Here is a 13323-nt window from a genome sequence, read left to right as displayed (position 1 = left end):
AAAGCTGGACAAGATTTACTTGTTTGGCTACATAATAAAGATGGCGGTTTCTCCACCAAAAGTGCCTGGAATTGTATTTGGGTTTCGGCGCCAGCAGTGCCTTGGGCTAAGTGGGTGTGGCATGCAGCTTTGCCAAAAAAAAAAATTCCATTTTAATGTGGAAAGCTTTTCATAACAGTTTAAGTGTTAATAATAGGTTGTGGAGAGTTGGTATTCCTATTACGTCCAAGTGTAATTGTTGTATCCAAGGGAGGTATGAGGATTTATCGCGTTTTCGCTGTAGGTGATTTGGCTTCTGGAATTTGGAAGAGGTTCTCAATTATCTTGGGCATTCCTTATGACCCAAATAAACGATGGTTTGACTTGGTTTCGCTTTGGTTTAGACGTGCGTCTACCAAGTCCCAGGTGGGTTGTATTGTGGGTATTCTTCCTTCTATTATTATTTGGAAGTTGTGGCAATGCAGGTGTAAGGCAAGGATGGAAGGTAAATGCATCTCGACGGAAGAGATTTAGAGGTTTATTTGTGTGTGGCTAAGGAAAGTGCAAAGTAGCTTTCCTACACTAACAAAAATTGCCTTTGCTGATGAGGAGAGGTTGAGAGATTTGAATATTCTGATTATTCGCATTAAAGCAATGAAGGTTAAATTGGTTAGTTGGGTGAGACCTAGGCATGGAAGGTTTAAATTAAATATTGATGGGTGTAGCCTCGGCAATCCAGGAAGGTTAGGTGCATGGGGTATTATTCGGGATTTGCGTGGTGACATGGTGCTTCCTTTTTTGTCCTATCTTGGGGAGGGTTCGAATAATCTGGTGGAGTTGAAGGCTTTATTAATAGGATTGAAATATTGTTGTGCTTTGGGACTGTATCAGGTAGACATTGAGTCTGACTCCTTGGTTTGTGTCTTGGATTCAGAAGAAGCATTGTGGAGTGTGGTACTTAGAAGATTTCTGGGAGGAGGCGATGAGATTGTACGAAGGTGGAGAGTTTGTTATTAATCATATTTATCGGGAAGGAAATGCGCCGGTTGACTATTTGGCAAAAATGGGTGCTCAAGGTTCGACCTTGGTTTGGAGATCTCTTTTGCATGTTCCAAAGCACCTTAAAGGATTGATTAGAACAGATAAATTGTCTTTGCCGTATTTGAGGACTAAGTGAGTGGTTGTGTTCGTTTACGTAAATGTGGTCAGTTGCGCTTACGTTGTTTCATGCACTGCTCAAGGTTTATGGCTTTACGTTTCGTCGAGTTGTGTCTTTGTCTTGCATCTTGGTTTACGCTCAGCACATTGTTTTACTCTTTCATCGAGCACGTTGTTTGTAGTCTTTTTGGGTTTTTGGCTTAGGTTTGGTAGAATTTATTTTGGTTTCTGGCTTGTCTTGACACTTGGTTTTGGGTATATTTTTGGACGGTTTATTTTACTTTGTAAACCCCCAAGTGTAATTATATTACCACGGTTTTCCTCCGCTACAAGTGATAGTTTTTTTAAATAAATTTGAGACGGGGTCGCTATGTGTGTGGCTACCAGCTCTTGGCCCAAAAAAAAAAAGTTATAGTATAAAAATAGTTTAAATATATATTAGTATATATAGAAGAAGTACATAAGCAGTGAATAATTTTGTTTTAGTTTTTAATTGCTTGAAAAAATAAAATTTGAAAGCTGCCTAGTACAAAAAACTCTTTAAAAAATGGGCTAAATATAAAACTAAAATTTAAAAAAAAAAAACTCAAGTCCAACTGATCCACTCTGACAAGTCGGAGTCGGAGTTGGAATTCAGATGTCTTTTTCATGGGCAGGAAGTGGTTGAACTTACTATTACGACTGCTCCAAAACTACAAAAATTCTCAGCTTTTTTCGACAGTTTTTCTCAGTTGGATGAGTTCTTTTACGTATACAAAGAATGTTTATTTTAGTGGCGAAAATTTTGGTGGGAATTGATGGTTTTAATGTGGTTTAAACTAATGTTTAAAATGTGGTACAAATAGAAATTTTAATATATGATCCAATTAAAAGATATAGCTTTTAAAGACAAATACAAATCCTCCTCCCAAAATCCAGCCAACCAAACGCAACACAATTAAAAACGAACAATGCAATCGAACTATAAATTACTCTAAACCTACCCATGAACATGATCATGTCCTAAGTTTACGAAGGTTTAATGAGTCCCCGACGTGGCGAAGAGTTTGTACCAAAAATTCATTTCATCACTCATAGAAGAACTGCTATTGATCATGGTCTCCTTTGTGGGATCATGGGACAGTAGAGATAGATGTCCTCGGCCTGTAAGTGGATAATCCCTTGTTGCAGAAACATTTCTTGCCAGGATACTCCAATCATTTGTCGAATCGGTTTGTAAATTACCCAAAACCTTCTGAGACTGTTGGGGGGGAAAAGTAGCAGAAGCATGATTAGAAGTGCTCGTGTTTAGTGTACAAACAGGCATTCCGACATTCTGTTTAATGGTGGCTGGCCGTGTGGCTGGGTTTTGCTTAAGTCTCTTCTTCAACTGGCTGTTCCAGAAGTTCTTTATCTCATTGTCCGTTCGTCCGGGTAGTCTTGTTGCAATGGCGGACCACCTGTAGATGAAAGAAGATCAGTCTCATCATTTAGATGCGTGAATATTGCCTTAATTTTTTGTTAGAGAGCAGAGATGATATATATATATATATATATGCAATCTTGAGCTTAATCTCATGTAATTAAAGGTTGAGTTCGCAAAATAATTCTATGCTTTCCTGTTTCCAAGAAGTTGGTGAAGCTTGATGATGGCCTCTTCTTCTTGCTTGCTGAAGTTTCCTCGTTTTATGTCTGGCCGCAAGTAATTCTTCCACCGAAGCCTGCAACTCTTTCCACACCTTAGTAAACCTGAAGAATTGTAAAAAAGCAGACTTATGTATTCGGGAACATGATTTATTAATTATATTAACAGAATTCTCTCCAACGTTTCCTTCCCTTCGATTATCAAGACATACATGAGAAACCTCAAATATATGTAGGAAACTGTTCCAGAAATTCAAGAAATTCTGTAGATTTCATTCCGGAAAGAGGATTTAAATTATGTCCAATGAAACATCAACAAGACTTTATCCTTATTACGTAAAAGTTCTAAAAAAACAACTTAGGAACACTAAGATGTTATATTTTTTAAGACATGCAAGTGATATATAATTATATATAACAAGTTAACAAGAAGATATATCTCTTTACCTATCAAAGGTTATCAACATCATTCAATCATATTAGGGGATTAGGAAGCTAATAAAAGACAGAGACCAACATGATCTCTAATATTAAAAGCTCCTAACCCTAATATTATATCATGACCGAGTCATGAGCTTGCTTGGTCATGATGTTAGTAATTTAGAACTGGAACATGATCTATCACCCTGCCTTCCGGCCGCCCGCCAACACGTACAAGATGCAAAACAGGTTCTAAAATTTGTGTTCAGAATACATAGTACTACTGCACTTTTGTTCTTGCGTACGTAAGTACCTGCTTGTTTTGGAAGAGCCCGCCAATTTTCATGTCCGTATAGTTGGACGTAAGAAATCAGAATCCGATCTTCTTCAGGAGTCCATGGTCCCTTCTTTAGCCCCATATTTTCACAACAAGGAGCCTTTGCCATCCCTTTCTGATCTTTTTCTTTAGCTGAAAACCCTATATGATCGCTATTCTGATCTCTCTCTCTCTCTCTCTCTCTCTCTCTCTCTCTCCCCCTGTTGAGTGAGTTTCCTGAGCTTATTATGGCGCACTTCCAGAGGTTATCAAATAGCCTTTTTATTCCTCTATCATGCTTCATGCTGCATGCATGTTTTCAAAAGTACAGCCGCCCATTTTTTCCCTAGAAGATTAGAAAAGATGCCTCTAATTTTGCCTTTGATTTTAAAGCAAATGACGAAATGATTTTGTCACATTCCAATGCTGAGAAATATTGATCTCATCATGTCGGTTAGTACCCCAATATTCTTCTTGGTTTCTTCTTCCGTTTTCAAAAGTTTTAAGCACTACCTTTTGGTGTCTAATGGTCAAAAATAATCTGCGGCACGTACGGGCCGGTGGAAAATATTAATGGCTTCGATTGCATAGCTTTTTAGCTGTCCTTCGATCGATTGATCTTGATGGCTGTCGGCATGCATATATGTCAAATTTGTATTTTGTTATTTTAGAGAGATGGGGAATTTTAATTAGATTTGTTTTATAAATATATATTTTAATTTTGAAAAAATAAGTACCCACTTGGTTTTCGATTTTGATCATTTTTATCGTCATGTCGCTCCTCTATATATGTTAAGATATGTTTGACAACATAATTGTTTTAAATTATTTTTAAATTATTTTATTATATTTATAAATTATTTATTACTATTTATTATTATTTTATTACTATTCATAAACTACTTCGCTACTATTTACAGATCATTAATTTAAGATCTCTTAGGAGATCATATGTTACCAAACATCATCTTATTTTCTTTCCATCTCATCTCATTTTCTTACCAGACATTATTCAAATACAAACAGTTTCAAACTAATCATTATGATTTTTTCAAATTAATCATTATAATTTTTTCAAATTTTCAAATAAAAAAAAATTTTAAATTTTCAAATGCCAAAATAAAAATAATATTATATGTTAGGGTATGTTTGACAATATAATTAAGATATTTTCTGACTATTGCATTACCATTCATTAACTATTTATTATTATTTTATTACTATTTATAAACTATATCACTACTACTATTTAAAGCTCATATGAGATCTCTTACGAGATGTCCGGTAACATCTCTCATCCCATCTCGTTTCATTTTATCTAATCTCATTTCCTTCACAAACATTATTAAAACACAAACAATTTCAAACTAGTCATTACAACGTTTCTAAATTTTTAAATAAAAATAAAAAATAATTTAACTTTTTCAAATCCTAAAATAAAAATAATATTATAACAATTTTTTAAAATTTATAATATCTTTTATTCACTTTTTTTTCTTAGTTTCCAAAATCTAATAAATACTTAACTTAAATTATCTTACTACTATTCACAAACTATTTTAATACAATTTACAAAATTCTCATCCCATTATATATTCTCCAAGCATTCCCTCAAAACGGTCTAAACGGTCTCATCATTACGAGAACTTGCAAAAATTAACCATCTTAACACCAATGTGTGCCGACAAGTGTCCATTAGAAGTCCAACAATGTTTACTTGGAAGATAACACTTCAATGCCTAATAAATCATAAAGCAAATATACAGTAACTTGTCAAGGAAGCCATGACTCGGCTCATTAGAGTCCTAGTACTACTGTAGCGCCTACAATCAGAGGGCGAAAAGAAGAAACACTATTTTCTTTTATATAGTTAGGGCATGTTTGGAAAACACCAGATATTTCTAAAATTTTCAAAATATCTCATAACTTTATTCTCATATATCATTCAAACCCAATAGATATATATATCACTATAAGAGATTGAATTTTTTGGGACGAATCATTTTGTCTCAAAAAAATTAAATTTCATTGTAAAAAATTTTTGAAAATGAAAATATTTCGTCTTTATTTTATCTCGAAAAACTTGTCTCAAAAGGTTTTTAGAGACGTCTCAAAAAATTAGTTTTAGGGACGAAATTGGGTAGAACCATTCGAAAGCATTCGAATAGGTTTTTTTTTTTTTTTTTTTTCTTGTAGACAAACTATTTTCTTCTCAAAAACTCGTTCGAATAATTTGAACAATTGAATAATTTGATCCTGCTTAAATGGACAACCCATTCGAACAGATTATATTTGTTCAAACACCAAAATTTTCATATTACTTTTGCTCGAACATAAATTTTATTATTCAAACAGACATCATATGATCGGAAATTCTGTCTGTTCTAATGAGCTTTGTCATATTACTGTTGTTCAAACAAATATTTTATTTGTTTGAACAATCATTATATGTACAAAAATTATGTCAGTTCAAACAGACTATATTTCTCAGTTATCGTTCGAATGGGTTATTTCTGCTTGAATGGATTTATTAATTGTAATTTACCATTCGAAATGTGTATTTCCCGTTCGAACGATGCTCATCATACAAAAATGAATTAATAAAAATTCCATAATAATAATATAAATATGGAGCAAATAGAATTTAAACATCATAATTACTCAAATGTCAATGTTTAGAACAAAATAATAAAAAGAAAATTGAAAAAATAGGTTTTAAGATTGCGGTGGTGGCATAGAGTTTTGGGATATCATTAATTGTCACTATTCAAACAATTTTTTATTATTCATCTCCAGTCTCTTCTACATGTTCTCTTTTAATCTCGCCTCTAAATCTACTGTTTGATCTAATCGGATCAGCAACTCTTTTTCTTTGGACCTTAGTTGTTCTATCTCAAATCTTGCTTCCTCTAATTCATTACTTTTGTCATTCAATCTGACTTGAGAAGAGGATAATGATGTTGAAGATGGCTTCACGCAACATTCTAAACCCTCAAATATCCAGAACGTGATCCAAAGACTTGAGAAAAGATTCGAGCATCATTGACAGATGATTTATCAGTTGAATCCGTAGCAGTTTCTTTAAGGATATCATATTGTCCTACAAAAAAAAATATTAAAGTTAGTATAAGTAACAAAAATATTATTAGACAATAGAATTAAAGAAACTTACATAATTTGTCTCTGTTTCGGGACTGGTCCAAACACCATCACGATTTTTATGTGCTTTAGCATACAATTGGGTCAGATCATAGACAACAAGTCTTTCTTCTTGTTGCAAAAGGAAAATCTATATTAGAACTTCAGAAAAAAAAAAAAAAGTATATTAATATTTAATAGGGACTAGCATAACTTACAATTTTTTTAGATAAATGATGAAAAAATCAAGAACCCACATGATGATGTATCGCTAAATTTGATCTATTTGTTTCGTCACAGTACTCCGTTGCTAAAAAATATTATGTCTATATATTTAATACACTATCATATACTATTAAAAAAAGATAGCAGTAAAGTTACTTGATAAGCAAGATGTTCAAACATATTACAAACTTTCTCTCACTCGTTTGGTGACATTGCTTGAAATGGATTTTTGGTGCGCTTCTATTGTAGTACTAAACTTCTAATAGTGTGTATGACATCGACCTTTGCACTCCCGAAATGCATTCGACATCAGCTCCCCAACTGTTAGTCGATCCTCTCGTCGGCCAAAATTAAGTTCAAACTCATCCTTTCAAAAATTATAAACAATTAGTATAAATACAAAATAATTTTAAATTAACATTTAGTTTCTTGGGATGCAGCTTATTACCAAGCAATGATTTTTTATGTGGTCTTTCACATCTAGGAAAACTTTAGCTTTGAAGGATGTAGTCATCGGTGTATATTTGCGAGTAAGGATACCAACAAGAACCAAGCCAAGTTGTTGAATCCCTAGAGCGACCGGTGTGATCATCGGGAATATCAATTTTAATTTTACCCAATTTCCTTACTTTCTTTATGCAGACACCCCTCGTAATACCCCGACCTCAGCACTGGGTTACAACAGTTATATATATAGTAATTAAAACATATATTTTAATTAAATTATTTTATTTTATAGATATATATTACTTAAATCGAGTATTAAATGTGGTATTTAATTTGATAAAATATCTTATTTTGGATTTGGTGATGTTGACCCACTATTGATGATAGGTGAACCACACAGGGAGTCGGTAATAGATGGGGATGGTGCACGTGCTGCTTTGCATTTAGGAGGTATATATGTTTGAAATTGTAATAAATTATTATTCGAACAAACGTTACAGATATTTATAAGAATGATACTTATACAAATATCTGTTTGAAATTGATTCACTATCAGTTTTGCTAGACCAGTTGCCCTCATCCTCACTAGACACTTCAGTTGATTCATGTTTTTCCAACATTTTACCTTCTATTGCTTCGGGTTGAATATCTTCTCTACCCAATAAGACCATGTCATATTGGCTTAGATCAATAAATAGATTGATATCTGATTTATTTTCTTAATATGCTTCTTCATTTGCTGGACTATCAACTTTTTCATGTAGTTCATATGACTCTAGAATATAACATATACATTTCTTAGTGCAAACTTCTCCACTTCCCGCCATGGATTCCTGTACTCTGGATCATCTAAATAAATTAATTTATATTAACTTATTAATTTATTTTCATCGCATTTTGTTGTTCTATCAATTAATTTATTAAATTGCTATTAGTATATAATTTTGTGAATATTTAAAAATATTACATTTTATCACTAATGTTGAATATATATTTTATTTTTTAAATTTCATGTTGATAATAATGTTTTATAGGAGCCGTAAACGTGGCAGATTAGGCGAACATTCCATACAAACAGTTCGAGAGTAGACTGTTTTACTGGAGCAGCAGGTAAAACTGTCTGATTTCATGACTCTTATATGGGAGGGTCATTCCCTTCAATCTGTATTCAGCGATCGTGATTGGGCACCAATCCTAGATTAGAGAGAAGAAGCATGGAAGCTCGTATCCTATATTGACATCGTTGCTAAGTTCTATAAATAGATCGGTGGTGCCAGCCCAGACGACGGAAGGGCATATAGGATCTCTGTCCGAGGAACTCTAGTTACATTTTTAGCAGATGGACTCATTGAATAACTCGGCATTCTTAGACTGTGAGATGCCTATCCGAACGTGCTGCCTAGAGAATCTGATCCTTCGGGTGATGCAGAGACAACTCAAGACGAAGTAGCAGTTTACATAGACAAGGTCGATACCCTCGCTAATAATGAGGTGAGAGACTTGATTATTGGTCCAGATGCTCCTGCGTATGATAAGATGAAGAGCATCAGGCAAACAAATTTATCTTCTTTCTTCAAGATCATAAATATGATAATCGTCAACAATATTGACCTTTGACAGCACAAGACCGAGATTGGCATGGATCGAGCGAAATTTATGATACAAGTTGCTCATGGTATTCCTATCGACCTCGTGGAGTATGTATTAGAGAGGAATCAATCAAAGGCTGGGTACATTATGACATATATACTGTCATTCAGAATCTTGATCACTCAATTTTTGCTATATTTGGAAGTCATGCCAGATGTTTCCGAGCGTTCACGAGAGCCGATGGGACCAATCAACAGCATCACCTGTCACGGAGCACGAGACACTTAAGACTTCGTTTTTGTGGACATGTTGCTGACCGGGTTGATATTCAGAGAGATGCACAGTCTGGAGATCCTGTAGTATCGGTTGGTGAGGCATCTACACAAGCAGAGGCACCACGCACATCTACTCGTGAGGAGATGCCTGACATGCTGCGTGCAAAGATCGGTGGACACACATCAACGATGATCAATGCAGTGCATACTGCCATGTTTGAGTTGCGTATAGAGATTAATGCTAGCATCTATGAGTTACATATAAAGATTAATGCTAGCATCTCTGAGTTACGTACAGAGATTCATGCCATTAATGTGACTCAGGTCATGATCAATACTCGACTGACACAGGTAGAAAGACAATTAGCTGCAGTCGAGGATATGTACAGAGAGCTCGAATCATAGTTGTTTCTATCTTTTATTTAGATTTTTTCTATTTTTGGTATGAATAGTATATGGTGTTTTGTAAATTCGATTTAATTATGAATTATATTTTTCTATTTATTTATATTTTTTCTATTCTAGAGTAGTAGTTATAAGGTGCAAGTTGCCAGGTTGGGAATACAATTTATTTCAATTATTGTAGGTGATGGTGCAGAGAAGTTTTTGCTGTCTGTGATTTATACTAAATGTTCCTGGGCAGAAAGGCATTACCTGTGGGAAGATCTTAGCATTAATAATTTGAGGTCTAAACCTTGTGTTTTTGTGGGAGATTTTAATATCATCCGGAACGACTCAAAAAGGAGAAGAGGTAGACCTCGGCCTCATGTTGCTATGGATGATTTGAATGATTGGATTCATCAACGGGGTCATATGGAGGTGGCTACGAAAGGGAGTGTGTTCTCTTGGTGTAATAGGCAGTTGGGTTTGGTCCACTCATGGGCATGGCTTGATCGCGCTCTAACGGATAGTTCTTTCACTAATTTATTTCTTAATGCTATTTGTTCTTATTTGTCGCGCTCCACTTCGAATCATGCCCCCATGTTCATTGAGCTCAAAAAAGATCCTTTCTCATATGGGCCGGCTCCGTTTCGTTTCCAACAAATGTGGGTGGATCATCTTGGTTTCTTGGATTGTGTTTGGTTTGCTTGAAATTTATGGGTGGAAGGTTCTCCATTACAGATTTTAAGCAGGAAATTAAAACAAACAAAGGTGATGCTTCGGGAATGGAACAAAAGGGTATCTGGCCACACTTTGGGTCGTATTGATGCCCTTAAAAAACAGGTTGAGGTGATTGAACAACAACTTCAAACAAATTGGGAGGTTAATTTGGAGAGAAGCTACATGAGGCAGTCTCGGCTCTGGCTGGTTGGAGGCATCGAGAAGAGATGAGATTGGCACAAATGGCTAAGTTAAAATGGAAGGTGAAGGGCGATCGTAACTCAAAGTTTTTCCATACTTGTCTTGCTAACAAGAGAAGGAAAAGAGTGATGGAAATGAGATCGAATGGGGTGCTCCATGAGAGTCCGGAAAGCATACACCAAGGGGCGGTGAAGGTTTTTCAAGCTTCACTTCAAGGGGATCCACCTGTTGAGCAACCTAGTTTGGAAGGGATCATTGATCCGGTCATACTAGAGGAGGAAAATATCACCCTACTTCACCCGCCAACGGTAGAGGAAGTTTTTAAGGCCTTGTCAACCATTATGAATCACAGTACTTCGGGTCCTGATGGGTTTGGCTTGGGTTTTTATAAAAGCAGTTGGGAGGTGGTTAAAGTTGATGTGTGGAAGGCAGTTTTGGAATTCTTTACGGTTAAGCACCTTCCTAAATTTTTTACTGCCTCATATTTGGTTCCTATAACAAAGATGGAGTCGCCCACAAGTTTTGATAAGTTCCGTCCTATCAGTCTTTGTTCTGTGTTTTATAAAATTTGCTCCAAGATTATTGTCTCTCGATTAACAGGTTTATTGCCTCGCCTAATTTCTTCGGAGCAAGGAGCCTTTATTCCTGGAAGGAGCATTTTTTAGAATATTAGTCTCACCCAAGAATTGGTGCATTCTATTAATAAACGGATCCACGGGGGTAATCTCATGTTGGAAGTGGATATGGTGAAAGCTTATGATCGGGTGGATTGGGGGTTGTTGATTGCGTTCTTAAGAAGGTTTGGTTTTTCCTCTCAATTTTGTGATTTGATTTATTCATGTATTTCTAGCCCTTGGTATTCGGTCATGATGAATGGTACTGTTAAGGGTTTCTTTTCGGGCGATCGAGGTCTTCGTCAAGGTGATCCTCTGTCTCCGTATTTGTTTATCATTCAACAAGAGGTCCTTTCCAAATTGATCCGTAGGAGCATGCGAGAGAGTCAGTTTGGCCTTTTCTCTCAAGCACAAGGTGCACCTATTGTCTCCTATTTGATGTATGCTGATGATGTCATGATTTTTTCTAATGGAAGTCAGAGGTCGGTGCGGGTCCTGCAACAAATTCTGAGAGGTGGTAAGGACAAACTATCAATGTTCAAAAATCTGCTTTGTATTGTTCAGATAAAATTCCTAATAGGCACAAGCAGCGGCTCTTACGTCAGACTGGATTTGTGGAGGGGAATTTCCCTTTCTAATATCTAGGTATGCCGATAACTCGGGGGAGATTGAAACAGGCTCATTTAGAAGACATGGTGAATAAAGTGAGACAAAAGATCAGTGGCTCGAAGATGAGACTACTCTATACGGGAGGAAAACTTGTTCTTTTGAGGCATGTCATATCCAGTATGACTATTCACCTATTTGCTGTTTTACAGGTCCCTCAAGTTACTATTTCCAAGATTATGAAATTGATGAGCTCTTTCTTTTGGGGGGAAGCCAATGGGCGTGAGAAAAAGAAATGGGTGTCGTGGAATCATATTTGTAAACCTGCAGAAGAAGGGGGGCTTGGTGTACGAAGTCTTCAAGACACTCAAAAAGCCTTACATATGCGTTTTGCTTGGTACCTTATTCAAGGTAATTCTTTATGGGCTAATTTTTTCAAAGCAAAATATGTTGAATTGAAGCCATGATCTCTCATAGATAATAATAAAGGATCTAGATTTTGGAGAATGGTTGCTAATTGTATTCCGTTGTTGTTAAATAATTCTAAGTGGAAGCTTAGAGAGTGAGAGATCTTTTTTTGGTATGATAATTGGAGGGATAGTGGCCCCCTGATTAATGATATGCCTGTAGTGGGTTCACCCCTGTTGAAAATTAAAGATTGCAGGTTGTCAGATAGTTGGGATGTGGAGTTCTTGGAGAATTTAGTAGGGCAAGATAAGGTGGATGAGATTGTAATCGCTTTATCGGGGCCGAATTATGGGAAGGATATTCTAATTTGGACTCCTACGAATACAGATATTTTCTCTACAAAATCTGCGTGGATTTGGCATAATAGTCTTCCACTAAAAATGTCTATTCAATTTTGGAGGGCATGGCATATGACCTTGAGTGTGGATGATAGATTATGTCGTATTGGTATTCCTCTTGCTTCCAAATGTGATTATTGTTATAATGGTCATATTGAAGACATAAATCATGTCCTTTTTTTAGGGTGAATTTTCACAAAGAGTTTGGTCCTTTTTTGGCAATCTTTTTGGTATCCCTCTTGGTAGATCTTGAAAATAGAAAGCTAGGAGTTGGTTTAGGTGTGCTAACTCCTCTTCGCAAGTGGGCTTTATTGTTGGCATCATCGCAGTTATTGTTACTTGGCGTTTATGGAGGAGGAGGTGTCTAGCTCGGATGGAAGGTATTCTGGAAACTCATAACTTTGTTCTTCATTCTATTTGTGTGTGGTTTGGATCTCTCTGTTCGGTGGCTAAGCAATTCAAGAGTCTGTCACGTAGAGATGGCATGATCCTTGAGGCCCTGAGGATAAATCCGGTGGTTCCGAAAGTTCCACGCTGCAAAGTGGTTTAAACTGCCGTTGAGGTGGTATAAATTGAACACAGATAGTAGTAGTATTGGTAATCCAGGTTCTTGTGGCATGGGTGAGGTTATTCGGGATGATTCAAGTGGGCTTGTCCAAGCTTACGCATCTCATATTGGTTTTGGTTCTAATAACAAAGCGGAACTCATGGCACTCCTTCAAGGGCTAAGAATTTGTAAATAGTTGAACATATTGAATGTGATAGTTGAAATGGATTTTATGGTGGCTATCTCTTGGTGGCTTAGATGGAGATGTGGTGTGTGG

General features: G+C 35.9%; 2 protein-coding genes across 2 annotated transcripts; one reads left to right on the top strand and one right to left on the bottom strand.

The window, feature by feature from the left end:
- Positions 1-1957: 1957 nt before the first annotated feature.
- On the bottom strand, positions 1958-3762 carry LOC121262292 (transcription factor MYB15-like). Its single transcript, XM_041164695.1, has 4 exons — positions 3494-3762; positions 2736-2865; positions 2338-2576; positions 1958-2253 (listed from the first exon to the last, which is right to left on the bottom strand). Exons 1-4 carry the CDS (start codon positions 3624-3626, stop codon positions 2156-2158), a joined length of 600 nt encoding a protein of 199 aa, XP_041020629.1. The 5' UTR covers positions 3627-3762; the 3' UTR covers positions 1958-2155.
- Positions 3763-11339: 7577 nt separating this feature from the next.
- On the top strand, positions 11340-12867 carry LOC121262077. Its single transcript, XM_041164508.1, has 3 exons — positions 11340-11687; positions 11906-12104; positions 12746-12867. Exons 1-3 carry the CDS (start codon positions 11340-11342, stop codon positions 12865-12867), a joined length of 669 nt encoding a protein of 222 aa, XP_041020442.1.
- Positions 12868-13323: the final 456 nt, after the last annotated feature.

The sequence above is a fragment of the Juglans microcarpa x Juglans regia genome, chromosome 4S (genome assembly GCF_004785595.1).
Source record: "Juglans microcarpa x Juglans regia isolate MS1-56 chromosome 4S, Jm3101_v1.0, whole genome shotgun sequence".
NCBI lineage: Eukaryota > Viridiplantae > Streptophyta > Magnoliopsida > Fagales > Juglandaceae > Juglans > Juglans microcarpa x Juglans regia.
Note: the sequence above shows the minus strand (reverse complement) of the source record. Positions and strands in the feature narration are given on the sequence as shown.